Source organism: Pyricularia oryzae, chromosome 1, assembly GCF_000002495.2.
Source record: "Pyricularia oryzae 70-15 chromosome 1, whole genome shotgun sequence".
NCBI lineage: Eukaryota > Fungi > Ascomycota > Sordariomycetes > Magnaporthales > Pyriculariaceae > Pyricularia > Pyricularia oryzae.
The window spans coordinates 5,024,480-5,047,704 of NC_017844.1; the positions used below are offsets into that span (position 1 = coordinate 5,024,480).

Genomic DNA, 23,225 nt, shown 5'->3' on the forward strand with positions numbered 1-23,225 from the left:
TATAAACCTGGTTCAATAGTGTAGCAAGTCATTCAAAACTAAAAAGTATAATAACGAGTGAAAAATAACAAAATAATTTGTATATAAGGGTGGGTTGATCTGCTCTCAAGGGAAAAGCAGCCTTACATGGTCAGCACTTCAATAATTCCAGTTACTCATAACACTTTTACCTTGTTCGTTGTTTATCATCTACCGTCAACATGCAGTTGTTCTCTCTTACTCTCCTGGCGGTCCTAGCCAACGCCCCCATGATCTATGCTGCTGGCAATGTAAGTTAATCTTGTAGTAATAAAGCTGCTTGCTGCCGAGGTTCAGTTTCTAACACATACATGTTTGCTAGTCTTGCTCATGCAAGGCAGGGTCGCGGGGAGACAATACCGTCCAGATTTCAGGAGATTGTTGCGGATCAACCGACTTTGGTGGAGCAGTTGGTAAAATCGGAGGATCGTTCGATCAACGAGTCGCTCCAGCCGGAAGTTGCGATTTTACCGGAAATGCAGCCTTTAAAGCCCTTAAGTCTGCGGATGCGTCGGCACGTTTTGCCGCCTGTTGCAAGGCAACAGGGGTGCCTCCTGCTGCTGGTGGTACATGCAACTAGTAACGGCAATCGGTTAAATCAAGCAGCACCAGGAACTGGAAAAGGGTAAAAGTTTTGGAACTGCGTGACGATTTGAACGAGAAGAAAAAAAAAGAAGAAAACGAAGAAGGCAAACCTGGAACGAGGCAACTCGAGGTACTTACTTCCTCCGCAGAAAGATGGTCAAAGATACAACTCCTCTGATTGCCACGAGGACCCCCATGGGATATGCCGTTCACCCACGGAATATATTCTTGGGCTTCGCTATATTACATTATATGCTACCTCGCACGAATAAAAGGCCAGCCCGCGATACGAACAAACAATCCATACCGTGTATGTCGTGTTGGACTCACTACCAAATCCGCATAATCACCGCAAAAAAAAAAAAAAAAAAAAAAAAAACTTACGAGTTCAATCACTCCCCCTTTCTGGTTGGCTTCATGTCGACAACATACGGCTTCCACCAGCGCTCGACGAGCTCCTCGTCCCGCCAGCCGCTAAAGTCGTAGTTTGTCAGGCCCCACGTGTCCTCGAACCCCTGACGCCCCTGCCGGCTCCTGTAGCTGCCCGCGATGCTCCACGTCATCCAGCTGACCTTGTGCTTCGTGTTGAAGCCGCGGAGGCACTTTTGCAGCACGTCGTTGGGGAGAGTCGTCACGTTTTGCTCGTAGCTGGTTGCAAACAAATAGTCGTCAAGTCAGTCGGTTTGCCCATGAAATCGGATACAATCACAAAAAAAGAGCACAAAACGCCCGAAGGGAGGAAAAGGAAAAACATACCCAAACTCGGAAAAGATGACAGGCGTCAACCTCACCGCCTTCTCGCAGTCCAGTCCAATCGTCTCATTCGCACACGCCGCGGGTGCATCTATGCCGAGCGCGTTGAACCCGTTGCGGTACAGGTTCGCCTCGATGACGTCGCAGTCGCCCGTGTCCTGGTCCTCGGACATGTGGTACATGTGCAGCTCCCAGACGAGCTTGTCGCTCCAGGGGTGGGCGTCGAGGTCAAACACCTGCGGCTGCCTCCTGCCGGCGTCCCTGATGGCGGTGCAGCGGTAGCAGGGCGCCGAGAGCAGGTTCCGTCCGGCCGTGAGGGCCGACAGGTCCTGGTCGTACTGCATGCCGGACCAGGTGATGAGCAGGTCCGGGTTGGCGGCGTGGATGGCGTCGGCGCCGGCTGTCATGTTGCCGACCAGCGTCTGCCAGTTGTAGTAGAGGTCGGTGCGGTTCCACGACTCGCGGAGCTCGTTGCGCAGCGACAGGCCCAGGACGTTGGGGTGGGCCTTGGCCCAGCCGGCGACGTACGACAGCCCGCGCTTCCAGTTCTCGACGTCAAAGTGCACGTCGCCGAACCAGGCGTTGCCGTCAATGTGGCTGCAGCACCACTGGGCCTTGTGGACGTGCACGTCCGGGATGGCGTAGATGCCGCGCTCGGCGGCGGCGTCGAGGATGTCGCCCCAGAGCTCGAAGCGCGTCGTCTGCGTCGTCCAGCCCGGGTTGTGCTTGAGGATCTCGTGCGTGATGCGCGAGCCGTTGGCGTGGCCCAGCGAGGCGAGCGCAACCTGCAGCGGCACGTCCTCGCCGTCGCGCTCGTAGATCTCGTCCACCATCTGCGTCGCGTAGCCGAAGCGGATCACGTTGAAGCCCACGCTGGCGATGCGGTCCAGGATCTCCTCGGCGGACTGGAACTCGAGGCCCTCAGGGATCATGGTCTCACCCGACATGGGCCAGTTGACGCCCGCGAGGGTGAGGGCCTCGCCGCGGGAGTCGACAATGTCCCTGCCGCGGGTGGAAAAGGGCGCGAAAGGCCATCCCGATGAGCCGGAAGAGTTGTTGGTTTGTTGGCGGCGGTGAGGGTGTGAGGCGGAGCGGGCCTGGGTCAGGGGGATTTCAGGCGTCGACATTACTTGTGCCGTCGCATGGCTAGTGGCAAGTGCCAGCTGGGTGATGATCACGGAGAGCTTCATCTTGACTGGCGCCGTCGTCGATCGCAGCAGGAGACGACTAGACTAAGATTTGGTGCAAGACTAGTTCCACTAGCTGAGTGGGTTGCCGTGAGGAGAAAGAAAAGACCTCCAACCCTCGTGGCGTCAGGGAGGTGCAAGCCATGCATCTTTTATTTTAAAGTAGCCTTGGTAGGTTACCTTTGAGTGCGCCCCGGCTCCATCCTCATCAGGGCAAAAAGCCCGGCCCGGGTGCAACATCGCTTGCCGCTAGACGTGCTCGACTGTTCATGTTTACTTTATTTTTTCTTTCCTTTTCCCGCCCCCATCGTCAACAACCCCGTCATTACGTAGTTGCGTGCGGGGGAATGTGGAGAAAGCCTTGCACTAGGAGCCGCGAAGAATAAAAGAAGCATACGGTAGTGAAGACCGCCGAGGCTTTTGCAGGCTGTGTAGCGTCCCACTAGCGCTGTCTCTCCGTTCCGAATGCTCCCAGAGGTCACGTCACCTTGTGCCTGTACGCTGCCCAGCATCAAACAGCAAAGAGAGCTTGACCGCCGACTTCCAGAATCCTCGACCCATCAAGCCGGTTCCAAGCAGGACAACTCTCGGCAGCGGGGCCGAAAGCGGGGACTGGAGCATTGGTCGTGGTTGTGATGCTTGGCGTTTGGGGAACATCGTCACTGCTGATTGGTGCGGATGAGATGGTGTGGTACCAAGTCAGATCCCTATTTGGGGCTTGTTGCTCTGCACGACAGCCTTGAGCGGAGGGCGCATCGCTACATCTTTCCGCTCTCATGTGTAAACCAACACGAAATAAAAATCCGGCCCATGAGGAGGCGGGCCTGAGAAAAAGTACTTTGTGTAGCTCCAGTACCTAAAAACACGCTGAAAACAAAACCCATCCATGCCTAAACAGCCAGGTTGAAAAGTACAACCAAAATCACGCAGAAATCTGAATACAACGGTGTACAGTAATCATGGCCAGCACACCGGGCAAGAAGAAAACAACTCACTTCTTCCTTGGCCTGAGCTTCGTAGTTACGCCCATCAAGGCAGCCCTGCCCAGGCCAAAGCTGCCCCATTCACTCGCATTGTTATCCCAGGCACGTGCCTCGGCGCTCCGGTCATCCGGGCCTAACGGCCTCGTCCCCCGGCTACCGCCAGTCTGCACGACGTAAGCGTAGGAAAGCTCTTCTGGCTGCCTGTCTTGATTCTCTTCCTCGTAGTCCTCGTCGACGTCAATCTCCGGCGGCGCGCTCGCATGCGCTGAATTGCCCCTCTGTGTAGTATACGGCGGCTCACGACTCTGCACACCCGTAGACCCCTGAGCCTTCCGACGAGAATCTCCACTAGCTCTGATGCCGCCTCCGCTATCGTCTTGCCGCAGCTCCTCCTAGTTCGCCAACCGCCGCCTGTCCCCGCCGTCCTACGCAACCGAGATCGGGGCGCCGCTGGCATGGTTCTGTAACTGCAGCAAAACGCCGTTCTCCTCCACCGCACGACCAGTGTCGTCGTATACAGTGTGGCTAAACGACTCGTGGTCGTCCGGGTCTTCTAGGTGCGCATTTGCCATGGCCTCCAATTCCTTGAGCGTCGCGCCGATCCGCGTCGTGGGTGCGCCGTTGGCATCGGGTCGTTTCCAGGCGTTGTAGTTGCCTGGCAAGTCCTCCCATATGCCCTCGTCAGACGGCCTGGCCGAGCTGCTAATCACGGCAGCCGGGTTTCGGCCTGTGCTGGTGGGCATTGCCGTGCGGGGACCGGGACCAGATGCGGATGAGGCAGCAGTCAAAAGGCCTGTGGGGATCCCAACGGCACTGCCGGTGTCGTCGGAGGGGAATATGGGTAAATTTGGGTGCAAATTCGTGCAGTGGATCACCAGCTCAACCAAGTCGGCGTGGGATAGACTGCTCAGATATGCGCGTTTCTGTGTTTGCACCCAAAAGATCAGATCAGTCTCCGTCACGGATATACCCGTGCAAGGTACAGCCAGGAAGGCGTATAGAGAAAAGAAGACTTACCTGACCAGATGTTCGCTTGATCCAACTGACCTTCCCGGTACCCTTTGTCTCGCTGCTGGGATTACTCGTCGACGCAGGCGCGGCGGCAGCAGCAACAGCAACAGCCTGTTCAGCTACCACGGCGGGGGCTGCCGCCTTGGACGCTTTCTTGCCATCCTTCTTCTCACCTGCCTTGGTCGCGCAGCCGACACAATGCCATGCCTTGGCCATTTCGTTGATGAACGAATCGTCAATGTTTGGGGTGTGACAGTTCTGGTGCCAGGCGTAGTTGCACCCATCACAAAACACAATTAGGTTTGTCTTGGTATCGGCGATTCTACCGCAGGCCTTGCAGGGTGTCGCCGCCGTCTTGGATTCTGGTGTTTGATATGTCCTCCTCGTGCTGGCCGAGCTGACCAGATCCATCTGAACAGGATTGTACGTCTCTGGCTTTTGGATCTGTCGTCCAGACTTGGTAGTTGTGAGTGGAGTCGAGGCCGCCGGACTGATGGCGGCTGCTGTGGATGCCACGCGCGGCGATTCTGTGTCGGAAATATCTGAAGACAGCGATCCGTCACGTCCCGCATCGTCCCTCACGCTGCGTTTACGCTTGCTGCTGGAGCTAGCAGCTGTGCCCTTCCCCTTCCCCGAGCCAGGTGGCCTTCCGGGTCCTCGTCCAGAGGGTGGTGGTTTCGGCTTACCGCTTCCGGGTGGTCTTCCAGGTCCACGTTTAAGGGTCGCTGGCTTGTCGCCGCCCGTTGTCGATCCTCCTGGTGCGGGCGTGCTGGGTGCAGATGAAGCTTTTGATGCCTTCGCGGCTGCAGCGGCTTTGGAAACGTGCCGACCTGGGGCATATCCGGCATTGACCTTGACAATTGCGCTCTTGCTCGATGCAGCCTTTGATTTGTTTGTGCCTGTAGTTCTGGCAGATGGAGTGGATGGAAAACGGGCCGCTGGGTTAACAGCGTCCGGGAGAACGTCGAATCGCGCACTCTCCTCATTCTGACCAGGTAATCTTGGCGCTGATACGGAAGCAGAGGCGGTTGAAGCGGAAGCGTTCATTGCAGCTGTGCTTTGAGTGGGCCCTGTTGCGGCTGTGACAGTCGAGGCCGGTATCTGCATCGTCGTGGTGCTCATGCTGTCCATCAATCGTCTCCTAGCGTCCGCAAAAGTAGATGGCTGTATCACGCCGGGAGTCATGCTGGCAGCGGCCGAGGTTATAGCCGAACTTGTGCCGCCGGTACTCTGGCCCCTTATCCTGTTGAGAATCATCTGCGTTGCGGCAGAGAACTGTTGTTGGTAGCGTGGCCCTGGAGACGTCGGAGGGTTGACCGATGTTGCTGACTCTGCCGTCCCGCCTCCAGGTACTGCTGGGGGACCTGGTGTTCCGGTCCGTGGGAGTTGCTGTGACGTAGATGTCATGTTTGGCGTAGATGATAATAATGATAATTGGGCTGTTGGCGATGCATTCTCTCCCGCCATGTTGGGTGCGGTCAATGCTGGTGATGGAGCAGTAGAATTGTCCCAATTTGTAGCAGGCGAGGGATTGGTGATGGCGTCTAGGCTCGGGGGGCCTTCAATTGCCATCTCTGTCGGTGGATCATGCGGTTCTGCCATTTTCGCAGGCGCCTGCCAAAAGGCATGTACCGGCCTAGCTAAGAGGCAACACCCCACCACCTGTTCAAAAGAAGTTTGGTAAAACGAATATTGGCGGTTTCTAGACAATGGATGCAAATTTAAATTGAATGATTGTTTTTTTCGCCAGTATTAATGCGGACTTTGTAGAGCAGACTCCTACCCAGGTATCCTGCAGGTCGAAAGCAGGGCAACTGGCAGGGTTCGTTCAAGGATGCTTGACCTCGGTAGCTCGATTACAGTACTCAGTTGCACTAGAAGGCAAGCTGCTCAAAGAAGATTTCGGAACAGACACAGTAGAAATTTCGCAAAAGAGAAAATCAGCAAAAATGCGAAAAACAAACAGCGGTAGTGTCGTAGTGTCAATGGATGGAATCGTATGTCGTTGTCTCCTTCCCTTGCTCTCAATGGAAAGGTTGCAAATGAGGGAAAAAAAGAAAGATCACGTGAGATACACGTGCACGTGATGCTAGGTGACAAGGGTTTAGCTATGGGCTGATATGCAGGGATACCCCAGTCTACAGTTTGTGTATGTGGCAGCAAGGCAGCTTGGCAGGTACGCAAGTGCCGACGGGAACAAGAAAGCCAACTGCCACCTGCATGAACCTGGCTGACTGATATGCAATTGTACCAAACAAACTTCATGTATCCAATTCCTATCTACTTCGTAACCTAGCTTACCTCACCACACCTTTCTCCCTCAAACCCTCAATCTGCTCCCCATCCATCCCCAACAATTCTCCCAAAACCTCATTAGTATGCTGGCCCAAAGTCGGCGGCGCCGTCCTGATCCCCGGCGTGCTCTCGCTGTACTTGACGGGCGTGTTGACCATCTTGACCGTGCCGCAGCTCGGGTGCTCGACCTCGACCACCATGTCCCTAGCGATTGTGTGCTCGTGGTTCAGCGCGCCCTGAACGTCGTTGACGGCCGCATAAGGCATGCCGCAGCCGGCCAGGACGTCGAGCCACTCCTGCGTCGTCCGGGAGCGCGTCACGGCCTCGATCTGCTCCTCGAGCTCGTCGCGGTGCTGTACGCGCAGCGCGTTGGTCGTGTACCGCTCGTTCGTCTTGAGGTCCGGCCGGCCGATGCGGTCGCAGAGGACGGCAAACAGGCGGTCGTTGCCGCCGCCGAGGAGGACGGCGCTGTCGCGGGTCTGGAAGGCTCGGTAGGGAACGATCGAGGCTGGTTTGATTTGGTTAGTTTTTGAGCAGGTGCGTATGAGACATGGGACGCAGTCAGGACAGGGCAAAACTCACGATGCGCCGTCCCCCACCGGCCCGTGTCCTTCTTTCCACTTATCAAACAGCTGCTCGCAATGTTGGCGAGCGTAGCGGTCTGGCAGTCGCTCAGCGCGACGTCGAGGTGCTGACCCCTGCCCGACTTTTGCCTGGCGAGCAGCGCCGCCATGATGCTGTTGCTGGTGTACAAGCCCGTCGTCAGGTCCGTGACGGCGACGCCGACCTTGACGGGCGGCCCGTCCCTCGTGCCCGTGATGTGCATCAAGCCGAACTCGGCCTCGACCATAACGTCATAGCCGGCCCTGTCGGAGTAGGGACCAGTCTGTCCGTACCCCGTGATGCTGGCATAGATGAGAGAAGGATTGATCTTGGCGGCCGTGGCGTAGTCCAGTTTGTACTTTTTGAGCGCGCCGGGGAGGTAGTTCTCGACCAGGATGTCGCACTTTGCCATGAGCTTGTGCAGGATCTCCACGCCAGCTGGGTCCTGGAAGCTTAGCCCGATGGACTTTTTGTTCCGGTTCACCGTTAGGTAGTATGCCGACTCGCCGGGGGATGTCCCGGCGAGAGGCGAATCCGGCTTGTAGGCGGCATAGGGAGGGCCCCAGGCGCGGGTGTCATCTCCGCGAACGGGGTGTTCTATTTTGATCACCTCGGCGCTAGGATGAGTTGCATTTGGATTATGTTAGTAAATAGACGCATGATATGTATGCCACAGCTTCAAAACAGAGTGACGGAAACAGCAACCAATCACACAACCACTTACCCCAAATCACCAAGAATTTGTGTGCAATAAGGCTGTGCAGCATTGTTGCGTGATCAGCACGTGTTCCATGCAGAGTGTATTACCCGCAAGGTTGGTACCTAGTAGGTAGTAGCTGAGCTCAGGTGAGGTACCTAGCCTCAGCTGTTCCCGAGTAGTATGCAGGCCAGCTCTTCAGCCAAAAGAGAAACAATAAAAAAAAGACTTACACCCGCCAAGACCCGCGTCATGTCCAAAACGCGGTATCCCTCCAACGGCAATGCGCCGGCCGAGTTCGGCTTCGCAGCCGCGGACGAGTACAAACGCCATGACCTCTTGTTGACGGTTAGTGCACGTCGTGGCACGTGGCTCACACGAGCGAAACAGGATCTGGTTATCATCTCAACACGAGAACATAAAACAAGGAAACAAAAGAAACACCAACAAAGTGGTTGTACTCTGTCATGGGAAACGGCTAAGCCATTGGGGGTTGGGACGGGCAAGGCGGAGTTTTTGGGGGGCTTGGAGAGTCTCCAATGGAGAACGGCGCCACCCCCCCTTCAATTGGGGGGCACGGACGGGGAGACGACCATTTCGGAAAGCCGTCGGGCTGCTTTGTCGATTTGCGGGAACTCCCAAGAAAAGAGACCACAAATTCATGCGGGGTTTTCCAATGGCCGCTAAAGCTGCAGCTCTGTGGGGCAAAGCTGAAGAGAGATGGCAAAAAAGTGTCAATTTGAGAGAAGTCAAAAGATGGGACGGGCTTGTACAACCCTAAAAATGCCCGTCTGTGCAACAATCACCACCTCGTTCAAATCGTTAGCTCGATCGTCAGTGCGGTCCGATCCCGTCGAACATGTCGTATTCTTACCGGGGTCCAGGACTTTAGAGGCTTGGAGATAATGATGCCTGTCATGTCCGTGTTGCAAGCGAGAAAAAAAGGAAAGAGTTCAAAATCGCTTTTTTTATTATCGTAGACATATCTATGTGTTTGTGGTCTCCCTATCCAGGGAGGAGAAGAGTCCCTTCAGTAGACAGTAGAATAGCCCCATACCTAACAATGCTCCGAACGATGAGAATTATGCAACAAAGCCAGACCCCATGGGCCAATGTATATGATATAGTCGCTGAAACTGGTCGACATGTAGCCTTCGTGTATCGGCTGGGAACGAATCCCTTGCTGTCGCAACCAGTATCGCCATGCCAGTGCAAAACGCTTGTGTGTAGTGATCCCGTCGATGATTACGAGCTTCCACCTCGCAGTGAACCCACTACCCCAGCATGTTTCGAGGGCGGCAGGTGATTCCCCGAGGACTAGGAAAATCTTCAGACATCCTCGCTCGCCTCGGCCTCCATCGCCCGGTATATCCTCCTCCTCCGATGCAGGGACGCGAATCGCACATGAGAATCCAGAGACTTGGCGACCACCGAATCGATGTAAATCTGCATGGCCTCGTGCTGCCGCGCCCACTCCTTCTCGATGATCTTGTACTACCGGACCGCCACTGTTACCAAAGAATTCTTGGCTTGGGCCAGCTGGGCCCTTGAGTCGACGATTTCTCCTTCCAGCTCTTCAATCCTGCGCCGCGACTCGCCGCGGATCCGCCCCAGCTCATCCTATCGCCAGATGCGCACCCTCTCGACGCAGCCCATGACGCTCAGGCAAAAGTGTAAGCCTGCAACGGCGGCCTGGCACGCGAGCGCGTACATGCGGTACGGGTCGGCAAAGTACGTCCCGTCCTCCTGTAGGCCGTCGGCCAGGTCGCCCAGCGCGAGGGTCAGGCAGCCGCCGATGCACAGGCCGAGGACGAGGACCTCGAGGATGGCCACGGCGCCCCAGTGCATCCGGGGTACGGTGCGTTGCCGGTCGGCGATCGTGGCTGCCTCTGCCGTGTCGAGGATTAGGGCAAATACTGCCTATGCATTGGAGATATCAAATTTAGTAAAGCGCGATTGGTGCAAGGGGGAGCAGAAAGGTGATGAGTAAAAGTCAACGTACTGCAGTGTATGACCATGTAAAAGTCTTGTCGAGCATGATCGTCATGTACAACAGGAATATGATGGTCAACGTCGTGAGGATCGACGCCACGCCCCGGATGGCTAGTAACGCAATGGCGAACCGGGATGGTATACGTGGACGGGCCATCTTTCAAGCTTGCTGTGATGATCCTTCTCCAGAAAAAAAAAAGTCGATTGCCCTTTTCCCTCTCTGTCCGAGGTTACCGGTGCCGCAATCGACACCCAGTAATCTCGTCAGTCCGGATTGTCCTCCAATCCGTTCCTCTCTCCGTCCGTGGGCGCGCCACGCCCTTCCGTCCCTTTTGTTGGCGCCAATCGAGAGACCCGGTCGGCGGAGCTAAGGTGTTATCGATGGCGGGCGGAATTGATGGTTGATTCTAAGACGGGATGGTTAAGCTCCAGAGTTGGTTTGGTAGCGAAGGAGAGAAAAATAGGTTACAGAAAAAGACTGATCAGAAAATTTACAAGGGGATACACTGTCTCGTTTGTTGCGAGTCGCGTCGCCAGGACGTTAGTTGTCTCGACAGAAAAAAAAAACACAGAAAAAGCTAATCTAGACGATCGATGTTATGGAAAATTGATTGCGCAAAGCAGAGGACAAGGTAAAGTTTGTGTATGGACCAGGTTGTTCTCTCTCTCCCTCTGGCTGCGGGTCCCGGCGAGCGTCCAATGTTCCTTTTCGTCATGCGGTTACGTTGGAGGGGAGGAAAGGAATTTCAGGGTTGTCGCGGGAACTGGAATTCAATCCGTTTGGCTGTCTCAGCTGTTAAAGAGGCTACTACCCCCCATGCCACGCGGTGGGGTTTCCGCGAAAACCAGTTGAACGTCCCACGGGAGAGTGGTGGAGATGGCACCAAAAGCCAAAGTGAAAAAGTGGAAACAGGCTGAACAGCACACCTGAACTGAAAATAGAAATAAAAATACGGGCTTTGCGCTGGCAGCCTGCTCAACCAACAAACAGTCAAAGATGCATCGGATAAGCAATCGACATCCGATCCGTTTCTGAATCCGCCGCACAAAAGTACAAACATTCCCCAGTTTTTATTGTACTCGATTAGCTTGCTTCTTTGAACGCGCAAGTGCTTATTTTTTTTTGTTATTTTCCTTTTTCTCTTGTGTAACCTCTTCTTCTTCACCGTTCGGCTTCGCCCTCGGCTGCGAGCTTCTCCGCGATGGCTTGATTCCAACTTGTTTGGTACCAGACTTGCAAACCTCAGCACGAGAGCCAAGACGCCAGGGCTTGATAAGATAATGTAAGGCAGACAACGGCATGTTTTGCAGGGCGGCTCCGGACGATAAATTTGTTCGGTTTATTGCCTTGTTTTACGATAAATTCTGCGAGCGTCATACGCCCGTTGTCTTTGCATTCTTGGCGGTGTAAGCTACTGAGCACTGCCTAGGCGTTGCTTGCAGATACGTCACAGGCCCAAGTTGTCTTTTCGTCCTGATCTCTAATCCACTTGGTCCTCTGTCCGTACATGCCAAGCACCCGAGTTTCTCCCAAGAAGACAGTGCAATCATCGCATTATCCGCTAGAATGCATCGAAACCTTCCGGTTCGGGGGCAGTGGGGTATTTGAAGATGATCTCCAGCAAACGCAAACCGACCCAATTCCTTCGATTTATTCACACTATTTCTTTCCCTCCTTTTCAGCTGCATCCGGGAACTTCCGGAACATGTCGGCCAGCTTATCCATAGGCGCGGCCATGAGGCCCATGGCGGACTCAAAGTACGGGTTCTCACCGGCCGACGGATGGCTGCGTGACGGCACAAACATCTTTGTCCTGTGGAAGTTCCGGGCCATGGTCTCGGACGCCTCTGCATCGAGCTCGATCGCCTTCTCCAGCGCCGGCATATCGTGCGACTCCTCCTCTTGGATGTGAAGAGACAGCTTGGCCCAGAGCTCTTTCAGCTTGGGCACGTACTCCGAGTCATTGGACCGCATGTTTTGGAATTCCTTGAGTAGGATTTTGACCTGATGGCAGATTTCTAACGTTAGCCTGGTCTTGTCTTGCCAAAAACGAACGTTAACAAGTAGAAAAGATTGGATAGGTTGGTACCTCATGATGCTGCTTGCGGTCATCCTCGGCCATCTGCCTGCCCTCCTCGCCAAGATGTGTCTCAAAGGCCGGGTACACGAGCAACTCCTCAGCGACCGAGTGCCTAGCCAGCTCCCAGGTGAACTGGTTGCCAAACTTCTGTTGATGCTCCTGGTCTGTCGAGTTGATGACCTCGTTGTAGTACTGCTCCAACTCTTGGTGATCCTTCTTGATGGCGTCCGAGATCTTGACAAAGCCGGAGCCTGCTGATGCGGACGCGGATGCAAACTGCCTCTGGCCAAAGAGCGGTCGGCTGGTGTTGAGAAGCAGCGCCTGGGGCCGCGCGACAGCTCGAAGCTGTGCCGAGGCGAGAGCTACGCTTCTGGACAAAAGCATTTCGTAGGTATTGATGGTGGTGATTTGCTTTTTGTTACGATGTTTTTTGGTCTTGTTCGTGCTGGCTTTTCAGGACCAGGCGAGAAGATGCGTGAGAAGCTACACGGGAGCTCTTTAAGTATACCGCCGGCCAGCTCATAGCTACCGTCATAATGCTTCCATTCCCCTCAAACGAAACACCCAATTGATATCGATGACGCGACTACCCAGCAACTGTCCGTTGTAAGATTACCATTGCCAAAGCCAGGCCGTCTGAGCTTAGGAATTGGACCTGTATGATTGGCTGTCGGCGAGGTGACACGAGAGAAAGCGATCATCACTGTCACTTTGGTTCAGGGGTTGTTTAAGGTTGACATGCAAAATGCTTCATTGTTGCGTCATCAACGCGACCACCAACAATCAGCTCGATGCGGAATCTACCTAGCTGCACACAAGACGTCGCACCTCTCCCCACGAATAGAACCAGCCTTGATATTGTGGGAATATGCCCGGACATCTCGAAGAATCAAAGTTCCCCACGGTTCTGAGATGATAGCCACTGGACCCCTGAAAGTTGTTGTGGGGAAGTATACTGTTCCAATGAAACGCCGCCTAGGTATAGGTACTCCGTTTCGTACCTTTCCCAGAGTTAGTCTGTTCGTGCGCCCAAACCAAGCAACGCCACGCTCTGCTCAATTTTTCTTCTTTTCTCCATTTGATATCAGTCAACAGAAGATCTGTCGGTCGGTGTGGCACCAGCCTTGACGCTAAAGCGACGTGAAGTCCCATACCTCTGCGCCTTGCGGAGGCGAGCGAGCCCATGGTAAACCATACAAAGAACCTCCGCCGGAATCGTGGAAACAAGTGCAAGCTGCCAGGATCTCAAAATATGTGTTCGGGGTATTTTTCTTCTTCTCCCCTCAGCATCTCAGTATACCAAAGAAAGCTGATTTTGTATAAAGGTTGACAAGTGACATATTGCCACCATAATTCACACAGGCATGGAATCGTGTCAATTGGAAGTATTCCACAATCCATGTTGGTCGCTCGATGCGGTGAATGGTTCAAATTCGAAATCAAGTAAAAATGTGATTGTGAGTCACAAACCTGCCAGGGTTGATATATTCCGCAATCGCCTCTGCATATTCACTTGGCTTGTCTTTCGTGGAAAGCAAGAAGCAATAATGTCGACTTCACCACTGCCGTCCACAAGTAGCGCCAGCGCAATCGGGCCAAGTCATGACACCGACTGTTTGTTTCGACGAGGCCGATTTGTCACGAAAAGTCAAAGTCATCAACCTCTGCGCCTTGTGCAACGTGCTGAAGGAGGGAGAACGAGAATGGGTAGCCACCGACCAATCACTGGACCCCGAGCCTGCAGAAGTCTCCAACCTCTAGCTCGCAGATCGACATGGCGCCCTGGGACGGGCGACGTGGCAAGATGCTCCTGACGTCGGCAAAGGATGAACCCTACAACGAGGAGACCCTGCACGCTTTCGCCTTCACGGTGGCTCGGGAAACTACCGTTGCGAACGTTTGGGGCCATCAATGAGAAGGATAGCAACAAATTCTGGTTGTCGGTCGACGAGGAGGGCTGTCGATGGTGGATGCGCCAGCCGATGGGTGACTTTGAAAGTGTGGAATTTGTGGAGGCAGGATACGCTGCCACCGCCGAGGGGTATTTTCTCAGATACTGGATAAGCCCCGAAGAGTTGGAGCTCGGGGATATGACAACAGGAAACTTCGGGAGCGCACCAAGCAATGAGGAAAATTGAGATGCGCTGTTGGGTGTCGACAGGCTGTAAAGTTGCACTGAAAAGGCGCTTCGCTGTGATGCAATACCGTGCTGCTACCGCTATGTCATGACAGGAGGAGCTCGGAGATCTATACAAGTGTGTCGACCGGTCATCTTTTCAAGGTGCCCGAAGCGAGTCCCGTGAGTGGTACTGGGTGACGGAGCGAAAAAGTCTCTCGGACTTAAATAAGACAAGGGCCATGTTATACAGTGCCCCCGATTATCTACTAGGCACCAGAATACCCAAAAAACAACAAGGCACAAGGAATACATTCCCATACAAATTCAGCGGCATTTTTGGGTGGAGTGGTTGGCTGGGGATAAGTGTCAAAACGTATCTGCGTGGTGTTGTTACTTGGCCGCTCAATAGTGCAGCCTTTCCATAGTTGGCGCTACGATCAACTATTTTTGGCCCCTTTTTCCCGCCACGGTACCAAGCAAATGGAAGCCCCGTCGAAAAACTCTCCTCGTCTTTATTCGCTTCCACCTGTTCTTTTCTTGGCCCCAGTTGTAACGCCGTTGTAGCGCACCCTGCCGTGCACCGTTCGTCAGACTGGCGCGTTTGCGATTGTGCCGAGCGTGCCTCTTCAAATTGCGTACAGCAGTCTTGACCGCCATGCGTGCCAGTCTCTTCTCGATTGAGATTGCGTTCCGCGAGTGCAATGCGGTTGTCGTGTTTGCTCTCCAGCCTAGACGCTTCTTGATGACCGACCTTGGCCGTGACCAACTGTACGAGGGTTGCCCAATGCGTAAAAGAGCTTGCAGCATGTCTAGCTGCCAATGCTTACGCGGAAGCGACTCGAAAATTTCACTGCCCCTTATCCGTGTAGCAACCCGCGATAATGTACCATATACCCCTGCTGGGATCCCAACATTGCCTCTGTTGTTCAAGAAAAGCTGGACAAGTTCCAAACTCCCTTTTTCTATAACAGTCAGCAGAACCTCAAGATAGTCCTCTTCCCAGAAGTTAAACTTGGCTCCGTTCTCTAGCAGAAGATGGAAAATGTCGAGGTGCGCTTCCGCCAAAGCAACTAGCAACGCTGTACCATATCTGCCTCCCCTGGTGTCAACCTCGGCACCGTTTTTCAGAAGAAGTTGGACAATTTCCAAATGACCGTATTTCGAGGCATCGTACAAGGCTGTTTCGCCCCAATTTCCTCGATCGTTAACATTGGCTCCGTATTTCAAAAGAAGCTGGACAATTTCCAACCAACCCTTTTCTGAAGCATAGCGCAAAGCTCTACCACCCCGAACATCTACATTCGCTCCATTTAACAAAAGGAACTCAACAATTTCAAGATTCCCAGAGTAAATGGCAGTGAGCACGCCTGTGCCGTAGGAACCCGCATTCTGGTTTATCTCAAATCCTTGTTCGACCAAATAACGAACGAGCGCCCAGTTTTCTGCCCACGAGGCTGCTGCAAGCGTGGTACCATGACTATATATGGGCCTTTCGTTTATGTGGTGAATGCTCCCTCCTGCACTGACAAGCTCTTGAACAATCTTGAGGTTCGCTTGGTGATTATCATCCTCATTGTATGCAGACGCAGCTGCCATGATTGCATCGTTTAATGACGTGCCATTTGTGATGTCGGCAGCAAATTGGCCAAGAAAATACCGGACGACGTCAAGGTGACCTCTTCCTGAAGCAATTTCGAGTGGCCCAAGACGTTTCCTAAATCCCGGGTGTGTAATGTCCGCCCCTCGATCCACCAGCAGCTTCAGTATTTGGATATGACCTTGATCCGAGGTAATTGCGAGCTCGTAGTTCCAGTTCGAACCGTTCCACGGCCTCGCTCCGTTCTCGAGTAGCAGTCTCACAGCACCCTCGTGGCCCTCACGACAAGCATCCGCCAAAGCACTAGTGCCGTTGTAATTGCGCCCCTCATGTTTGCTGAAGTATTTTCGGTTGACATCCCACCGCCGAGCAGCCAAAAGGCGCCTCAAAGTCTTGACCAGTCCGTAAAGACTTGCCCAAACCAAAGGGGCTGCGCCAAAATAAGATTTAGATCCATTAGTCGAGAGCCGTTCAAGGAAAGAGAATAATACTTCTTCGATGGGATCACAGTCTGTTGAGAACTGCTCAGCTAGATGTGCATAAAAGCCGAGAAAACTGTGGGCGTAATCATCAAATGGAAAATTGCATGGGGGTGGTGGATGTGCAGACTTTTGTAGAAAATCGTGCTGATAAGTGCTGGAAAGATATGCTGTACACGTCCGAGTGATGTTTACAGCGGCTTCCCCTTCAGAGAAGCCGGCTTGATCCCGAAGGTATTCTTTGACCGAGAAGTGGGCCAAATGAATGTTGCATATTGTTTCATGTCTGTATGGTTTTCTCTCGTGGGTGATGGCAACGAGATCTGGATAAAACTTGACAATGTCGGTAGGTTCGGGCATCCTGCGATCGGGATGAAAACCCGAATCACTTCCGCCGCCAATTTGGACTGCAACGATATCCACAGCTTCTTCCAGACTAAGTGGCCGTTTAACATAGAGGAGAAAGTGTAGTAGCCGTATTGCCTTTTCTTTGTGATGTTCGGGAAGTCTTTCGAGGGTCCTCGAATACGTAGTATTGAGATCCTTGGGCAGGTTGGCCAGAGCGCGTTCAACATCACCAAGGTCGAAACAATGTTCAATTTCCTTGAGCTGCAATGCTGCCCAGCGAAACCTGACGCAGAACGTGTCAGAGACAGACTCACTCCGATATGGATTTCACAACATGACAGTACTCACATGCCATCTGCTTTGCTGCAGAGTTCATCCCGAATCCTTTGATGGATGAACGGAAGCTTCTTCCACTTGCTTAGGCTTGGTATATCGTCGTTATTGATGCTGAAGTCAACGAAGGTGCCTATATCGACATTGACAGCGGTCTTGTCCAATTCCACACAATTGCTTCGGCCAATCAGGCTGGGAATCTGGCCGTTGAAATCCGTCTCGGGGCGACTTGTCATGATCAACTTGACGCTGGCTTGATTCTTTATTGCCGCCAGGAATTTTCTGAGCCAGTCGACGAGTCGCTGCCTCTCTTTACTCTCGTCCATTGCGTCAAGAACCATGTAAACCTTCAGAGGCCCTCCGAACATTGCCCCGAGAGGACGTACCAGATCCACCGCGCTCGGTTTCTCTCCTCTGGGAAGCGACTTGTTGTACAGCCTTTCCAGCTCTGCGGAGAAGTTGCCACCTCGTGTACAAAGCTGCCGATACAATTGGGTGCTGAATGATCGTGCCATACCATCCACGTTCTGTAACTCATTGTCACTGTAGTCGTAGAAGAAACCGATGGTGATGCAGTCGTCTTTACCGTGGTGTAGCTGCTCGAGATGATCGATGATTCTCGTGACAAGAACAGTCTTTCCGCTGCCTGGCATGCCCTTCAACCAGAGACATTTTCGGGATGCTGCCTTCCAATCCTTCCAATCGCAGAAATCGGGGCTGTCAAGGAACCATTGTCCAGTTCCTTCATGTCGATTCTGTCTGGCGTTGGCGGCATTGACGGATGTGGGTGGGGCAGACAGCCAGGCCACAACTTTCTCCTGGTGCTGGTTCAACATCATGATCTCGTTTTGTTGGCGAACCTCTTTCACTGTCGTTTGCACTAGTCGATTGTGACCGGAAAATCGTTAGATTCTACTTTGATGAAAGTAACCTATAGGTCTCAAAAAAAAAAAAAAAAAAAACATGCCGAAAGAAAAAAAAGGGGAATTTTGCACTAACTACTGTCAAGCTCTGCCACGAGCCTCTGATAATCTGCCGCGAGCTTCCGTTCCCGTGCAACACTCGTTGCAGGTATAGCCTGCAAAAGATCCCTCGCATATGCAGCAGCCACCATGGCCGCATAGCCTTGCCACTTCTTATTGATGTGGGTATCGCAGTAGTCACAGATGCCGCGTATCACTATGCAGGGGAATCTGTTCATGATTCCAGCTGCCTCCATCTCGAAACAGAGTATGTTATTTTCCTTTGCGTGCTTGTCCCGAAAGTTTGCATCCTCGACCTTGCTGTTGCCAGAGGCAATCAGCCCATAATGTATGACGGTGGCATTCTTGTCGGGAGTGCGGTCCTTTCTTTTTCTGATCCACTTCTCTTCGCAAACTGCGCTGCACTCGTTCTTATCGCCGGGTTCCGAGTCGATGCTGTCGTGTTCAGAGTCGCTGCCATCCGTCATATCCAAGACTTCTGGCTTGGAGCGACATTCAATCTTTGGATGCGTGTATTTGGCCTTGTACAGCACGTCGTCAGTCTGGGGACGAGCGTACTTCTCTCGAAGATGGGCGTAGCTCTCAAGTACCCCGTCAACTTGGGCACGCAAGTCGACACCGTTCTTCTCGTAGTTGCGGGTGAGCTTTGCAACAGCGTTGAGTACGCAAGTAGGTGGCGCGTTCAAGTGCCCATATACCTCGAACGCCCCTTTCTGCTTACACACACCATAGTCGTACTGGTAAACGCCACCGGCACCGTCGCAAGGAACGCTGACGACCACGTCGCCTAGACGAACGTCGTGCTTCTGGCTCGGTGCGCCACCGGCGATGCCAACCATCAGCACGAAGCGCAGGTCCGGGAAGCTGCGCACCATATTGCCGACAAGGTGCGCCGCTGGGCTGTTGCCAGTCCTGCCCATGGTTGGTGCGGCCATGACTATGTTGTGCTTGCCTATGGAGCCGAATATATATACGTTATCGTCGCCCTCAGCGTGGTGGTCCAGCTCGTACTCCTCTTCGAGGAAGAGACTGGAGGCAGTAAGCTCTGAGGGGAGAGCAACCACCCAGCCAACAGTGAATTTGATGTCCGACATCTTGGCGACGGGCATGTGAAGTAGGGGCAGATCATCGGCCTTCCACTGATTCAGAAGACAGTTTTTATTTTCTTTTCGTAAAAATAAGAAGCCCGCATGCAGCACGATTTTCTGCTAGAAAACCACAGAGCACATTCTCGTTTGATTGATCCAGAAGCAGGAAAAGGGGGAATTGAGAGGGATCAACCTCGAAATGACAGCTGGGTGTATTTTGGAGTAAGCAAGAGGTCGATGGAAGACTGGAAGAGCATAGCAGTGAGCACATGTGACAAAAGCCGCCCGTGGGCTGACTTTGTCCACTTGGGCCATTCCAGCTGAGCCCCACGAATTATCTTGGGATGCCGGGGCCATCGATGACAGAGAGCTTTCGATTGGCGAGCAAGCGCAAGGTACGATAGCTGGAGGGAGCGGTCCAATCATCGGATTATGCATATACATATCTCTGGCATAGCGTGCTATGCATTCTCCATCAGGAACGCCACTTTGCTTCTATACGGCGAAGGAGGGAGGGGAACGGCAAAAGAGGAGTCAGCTGCTGCCGAGAGGGGCGGCTGGCAATCAATCGCCCGGCCCAGAACGCCTCAAGTAGGTAGGCAATCTGGAATGCTAAGGAACCTTACCTCGATCGAAGCAATTCCATTAAGGTGGTCCATACAGAGTAGCCTTTGTTCAGAGTCGAGTGACATTTGAGGACAACGGCACAGTTTGTGGCTCGGGACTTTTGATCTGCGAACTATGGACATGGCGCGTTGTGACAGGATTTGACAATAGCTCCGGGCCCAAACCAATATTAACCTCACCTGGACTTGGAATCCTCATAGTACTCCGGATAGCACGTCTTGTAGCCCAGCACATACCGCCCCCAGTACGCCGCGCCCCAAAGCAGCAAGCGACTCAGGACCTTGCCAAGCCACTCTGGCGGGATGGGCACCGCGAGCGGGGTGTCAGCCGCGTGCAGAAACACCATGAGCTGGAAGAAGCTCGGCGCAGTGCCGGCCGTCTTGCAGTCGTCCAGATACCCAAAGAAGTTCCTAAAAAAGCACTGCTCGCTCTCGTACGACTCGGGCGTGAGGTGTATATCCACAACCAGGTCCTCGACGTCGCTCGCGTTCTCGAAGCGGTGATACCGCCCCGCCTCGACCGACGCCTTGGACTGCGCGCCGGGCGCGGCGGAGAGGGTCGCAAACGGCTCCGAGGCCAGGCCGCGGTAGAAATTGCCCCGGCCGGACTGCACCTGGAAGAACTCGTCCTGGTGGATGTGGTAGTGGAAGGGGGGCTCGATGATGGACGTCCCGTGGGCCTTGGTCGTCGGCGGCAGGCGGTGCGTCATGATGTACTTGGAGCCCGGCGCGGCAAAGGTGACGGACGCGCGGCCGTCCTCGTACATGATGGGGTTCTTGGTCGCGCTGTTGGTCCTCGGCGGGTGGGCCGGTCGGAGGAACGCGAACATGGCGGGCGGGCGGGACGTCGCTTCAATTGCAATACGGGAGACGGGCGCAGGGTCTGGGCTTGCTGTAAGCTAGCCGCCTGGCCGGGCCGGCAGGAGCTGGAACGGACGGAGCATACCTACATATAGGTGGTGAAGGAGATGTCGTCGGCCGTGAGAGTCGCGCGATCGATTGTGCCGCAGGGAGCGCGTAGTGACACAGGTGGGTACTGTAGGACGGGTGGCCCTTGCTCTCTAGCTGGGATTGCTGTCCTTTAAGCTTTGTGTTTCGGCTCAGCTCCGTTGAGGAGACCCAAACCCCTCCAGCTATGATCCCTGTAAACCTCAGCTTTCAACAATTGAAGCAGCTTCCCCACATTGGTGGCGGGGTAGCTCAGTAAGCACTGTCTGAATAATAATCAACAACATCAACAATGGCAACAACAAATGAAGCTTCTCCATTCACAGATAGGGCCAGCACTGTACTACGAAAACTGGCCAAGCGACTGATCAAGTGATTGAAGCTATCGGACAATTTGTGCCGATGACCGACCGTATTATCTTAAGTGACTGGTACGATCTGGTATCCGCCATTAACAAGCCCCGCACAAGCCCTGTGTTGCAAGTCCCAGTCGAATTCAGCCCAGGCAGTTCAGCTTCCTCAACACAGCTGAATACCTCCACAAAGACGAAATCCATGCCAAAATATTTGTATCTTATTTATAATTAAAAAGCAAGAGACCAGCGTCAGTGCTATTTAATCATGGCAGATATCCTCTTCATCAACCCAGCCAACACACCCCACCGCTCATAATCCCTCAGACTCTCCATCTCGGCCGCTTTGCCAAACAGCGCCCAGACGGATAGATACTTGCTCTTCCTCCACCCCTCAGTCTCGTCATCGACCTCAGACACGCTGTCAAACGACAGCCGCATGTTCCCGGTCTTCCTCAACGCCTCCACCAGAGCCTGAGCGTCGGGGTACTGGGGGCTGGCGACCGGGCGTCCGTTGCGCAGCATAATGGCGCAATGGATAACGACGCTCGCCAAGCCCGCCGCCAACGCCTTGCCCACCGACGAACCGCCCTGGTAGCGCACTTTGGACGCGTCGCGAAGCGGGTTCCACGCCTCGGCGACCTGGTTCCCCGGAAAGTAGTAGCTGATGCTGTCCGGATCCTCCGAGATGGGGTCGCGCTGACCGTATTGCATGGCACCGCCGATGCGGATGATGCTGTTAGGCTTGCGGCAGAAAAGGAGCGTTTCTCCCACGGCGATGTCGTCGCTCGCTGAGCAAAACATGATGATGCCAGATTCGTCGACTTCCTCGATTCTTTGCTCCAATTCCCTGATTGCCATCGTCTGCCTGTCGATGGTGGCTTGTTGTGATGCTCCAGCTTCACCTCTGTTCATGGATGCATCTGTAGGCGTGCTTTGATCTTTGCTAGCCTTGATGCTGGTCTTTGGTCGCATTGTCCACGACATGGGGATGACATACACTTTGCGGCAGACATCGCAACGAATCGCTTGGGCCGCTGCCTCGGAGTAGATGATGCGTGTCCAATCAGGAGCGAATCCGTCCCACAGCTTCAGAACTGCGAGCGACACCATAGGGTTGATCCGAGCAATCATGTTTGACATGATAATTCCATGGCCCATACCGGTATGGTTCCATTTGCATGCCTTCGAGGTCATTTGCTTTTCCATTTCGATATAGCTGTCATCGCGCGAGGAGCACTGATGACTATCCGCCATGTAGTGTATCGGTGTGTTACCGGTGCTGTCTTGGGCAGCGAGCGCCTTGGCACTGCAATGTGCAAGGAGCAACTTGAACCAGGTCTGAGATGTTTTCCTACATTTATCGACGGCATCTTTCTACCTTCCGGGAGGGATAAAAATGATATGATGAAGAAGCTTTGCCATCCAAATCCTGCTCCTCCAGCAGTCGACTGAAGCCTAGTGGCCAACACTTCTGTAAACCGCGGATGAAATCATGATTTTCTTGTTTCAGGGCGAGATGAAGAAAAGATGTGCAGGCTCTGAAGCTGAGGCAGTCAGCTGTATTTCATCTCTCACTAGATCGAGCATGCGGTATGTCTGGACATTCGTTTGAAATGAACAGGACGACCTGCTTGATGATCTCGAGCTTCTTTGCAGCAGGCTTGCTGTCGTTTGCCAGGTCGTGTAGTACCGTGGGTGGTCCCACATCTTTGAGCGCCCACGCCCAGAAGGTCACATTTCTCGTCGGACGTCAGAACGGGGACGCCTGGGAAGTTTTTCGTTCCTGCTCAAAACAAGAAGAACGGAACTGCATTCGCAGAGAAGCTCGATAGAGCGCACAATGCCAGCCCCAGGGAATCCTCCTAGCCTGGCGCTGGCTGGAATCCCAGATGGCCTCTTCCGTCTCAGTGACCATATTCGTCTTGCCCAAGATACGAGGGCCTGATCTACCAGGGACTCCGTCAAGAATGAACCTGACCTGATAGAGAAGTATGCACGCTCTCCTGTCCGATATATTGCTTTATTTTACTAATCTATCTGAAACTGAAACTAGACTAGTATGGCTCATGTCGTGTGCTCATCTTCTCACGATGATCTTGCCACAACTCGAGCTCTTCTCTCGGAGCATATCCCTGGCACCACA

At 53.6% G+C, this 23,225-nt stretch overlaps 9 protein-coding genes across 9 annotated transcripts; 1 reads left to right on the forward strand and 8 right to left on the reverse strand.

Annotated features, from left to right (window-relative positions):
* Positions 1-200: 200 nt before the first annotated feature.
* Positions 201-598, forward strand: MGG_16342 (uncharacterized protein; the record flags this gene model as incomplete). Its single annotated transcript, XM_003710181.1, has 2 exons — positions 201-269; positions 341-598. The coding sequence occupies 2 exons, from the start codon at positions 201-203 to the stop codon at positions 596-598; spliced, it is 327 nt and encodes a 108-aa protein (XP_003710229.1).
* Positions 599-995: 397 nt separating this feature from the next.
* Positions 996-2,546, reverse strand: MGG_05381 (beta-1,6-galactanase; the record flags this gene model as incomplete). The annotated part of the gene is made up of 2 exons (XM_003710182.1): positions 996-1,251; positions 1,360-2,546. 2 exons carry the CDS (start codon positions 2,544-2,546, stop codon positions 996-998), a joined length of 1,443 nt encoding a protein of 480 aa, XP_003710230.1.
* A 988-nt stretch (positions 2,547-3,534) lies between these two features.
* Positions 3,535-6,139, reverse strand: MGG_13031 (uncharacterized protein; the record flags this gene model as incomplete). Its single annotated transcript, XM_003710183.1, has 3 exons — positions 3,535-3,895; positions 3,956-4,449; positions 4,544-6,139. 3 exons carry the CDS (start codon positions 6,137-6,139, stop codon positions 3,535-3,537), a joined length of 2,451 nt encoding a protein of 816 aa, XP_003710231.1.
* A 610-nt stretch (positions 6,140-6,749) lies between these two features.
* On the reverse strand, positions 6,750-8,726 carry MGG_13032 (formyl-coenzyme A transferase). The gene is made up of 4 exons (XM_003710184.1): positions 8,366-8,726; positions 8,160-8,191; positions 7,415-8,052; positions 6,750-7,340 (listed from the first exon to the last, which is right to left on the reverse strand). The coding sequence occupies exons 1-4, from the start codon at positions 8,534-8,536 to the stop codon at positions 6,835-6,837; spliced, it is 1,347 nt and encodes a 448-aa protein (XP_003710232.1). The 5' UTR covers positions 8,537-8,726; the 3' UTR covers positions 6,750-6,834.
* Positions 8,727-9,080: 354 nt separating this feature from the next.
* Positions 9,081-10,882, reverse strand: MGG_13033 (uncharacterized protein). The gene is made up of 2 exons (XM_003710185.1): positions 10,135-10,882; positions 9,081-10,052 (listed from the first exon to the last, which is right to left on the reverse strand). The coding sequence occupies exons 1-2, from the start codon at positions 10,279-10,281 to the stop codon at positions 9,753-9,755; spliced, it is 447 nt and encodes a 148-aa protein (XP_003710233.1). The 5' UTR covers positions 10,282-10,882; the 3' UTR covers positions 9,081-9,752.
* A 555-nt stretch (positions 10,883-11,437) lies between these two features.
* MGG_05383 (HHE domain-containing protein) lies at positions 11,438-12,792 on the reverse strand. The gene is made up of 2 exons (XM_003710186.1): positions 12,215-12,792; positions 11,438-12,129 (listed from the first exon to the last, which is right to left on the reverse strand). Exons 1-2 carry the CDS (start codon positions 12,587-12,589, stop codon positions 11,785-11,787), a joined length of 720 nt encoding a protein of 239 aa, XP_003710234.1. The 5' UTR covers positions 12,590-12,792; the 3' UTR covers positions 11,438-11,784.
* Positions 12,793-14,082: 1,290 nt separating this feature from the next.
* Positions 14,083-19,173, reverse strand: MGG_05384 (ankyrin repeat domain-containing protein 29; the record flags this gene model as incomplete). Its single annotated transcript, XM_003710187.1, has 3 exons — positions 14,083-17,031; positions 17,097-17,961; positions 18,081-19,173. 3 exons carry the CDS (start codon positions 19,171-19,173, stop codon positions 14,766-14,768), a joined length of 4,224 nt encoding a protein of 1,407 aa, XP_003710235.1. The 3' UTR covers positions 14,083-14,765.
* A 646-nt stretch (positions 19,174-19,819) lies between these two features.
* Positions 19,820-20,879, reverse strand: MGG_13035 (uncharacterized protein). The gene is made up of 2 exons (XM_003710188.1): positions 20,729-20,879; positions 19,820-20,661 (listed from the first exon to the last, which is right to left on the reverse strand). The coding sequence occupies exon 2, from the start codon at positions 20,606-20,608 to the stop codon at positions 19,955-19,957; it is 654 nt and encodes a 217-aa protein (XP_003710236.1). The 5' UTR covers positions 20,609-20,661; positions 20,729-20,879; the 3' UTR covers positions 19,820-19,954.
* Positions 20,880-21,337: 458 nt separating this feature from the next.
* MGG_13036 (uncharacterized protein) lies at positions 21,338-22,336 on the reverse strand (the record flags this gene model as incomplete). The annotated part of the gene is made up of 1 exon (XM_003710189.1): positions 21,338-22,336. The coding sequence occupies one exon, from the start codon at positions 22,334-22,336 to the stop codon at positions 21,338-21,340; it is 999 nt and encodes a 332-aa protein (XP_003710237.1).
* Between the last annotated feature and the right edge of the window lie 889 nt (positions 22,337-23,225).

What these genes read in the sequence shown, in the direction of transcription:
- MGG_13032 (XM_003710184.1), bottom strand. Translation starts at nt 8,536, where the DNA reads ATGATAACCAGATCCTGTTTCGCTCGTGTGAGCCACGTGCCACGACGT. An exon ending in TGACGCGGGTCTTGGCGGGT is followed by an intron (nt 8,192 to 8,365) that starts GTAAGTCTTTTT and finishes AATGCTGCACAG; the next exon opens with CCTTATTGCACACAAATTCT. An exon ending in CCGGTGGGGGACGGCGCATC is followed by an intron (nt 7,341 to 7,414) that starts GTGAGTTTTGCC and finishes AAATCAAACCAG; the next exon opens with CCTCGATCGTTCCCTACCGA.
- MGG_13033 (XM_003710185.1), bottom strand. Translation starts at nt 10,281, where the DNA reads ATGGCCCGTCCACGTATACCATCCCGGTTCGCCATTGCGTTACTAGCC. An exon ending in TTACATGGTCATACACTGCA is followed by an intron (nt 10,053 to 10,134) that starts GTACGTTGACTT and finishes TCCAATGCATAG; the next exon opens with GCAGTATTTGCCCTAATCCT.
- MGG_05383 (XM_003710186.1), bottom strand. Translation starts at nt 12,589, where the DNA reads ATGCTTTTGTCCAGAAGCGTAGCTCTCGCCTCGGCACAGCTTCGAGCT. An exon ending in ACCGCAAGCAGCATCATGAG is followed by an intron (nt 12,130 to 12,214) that starts GTACCAACCTAT and finishes ATCTGCCATCAG; the next exon opens with GTCAAAATCCTACTCAAGGA.
- MGG_13035 (XM_003710188.1), bottom strand. Translation starts at nt 20,608, where the DNA reads ATGTTCGCGTTCCTCCGACCGGCCCACCCGCCGAGGACCAACAGCGCG.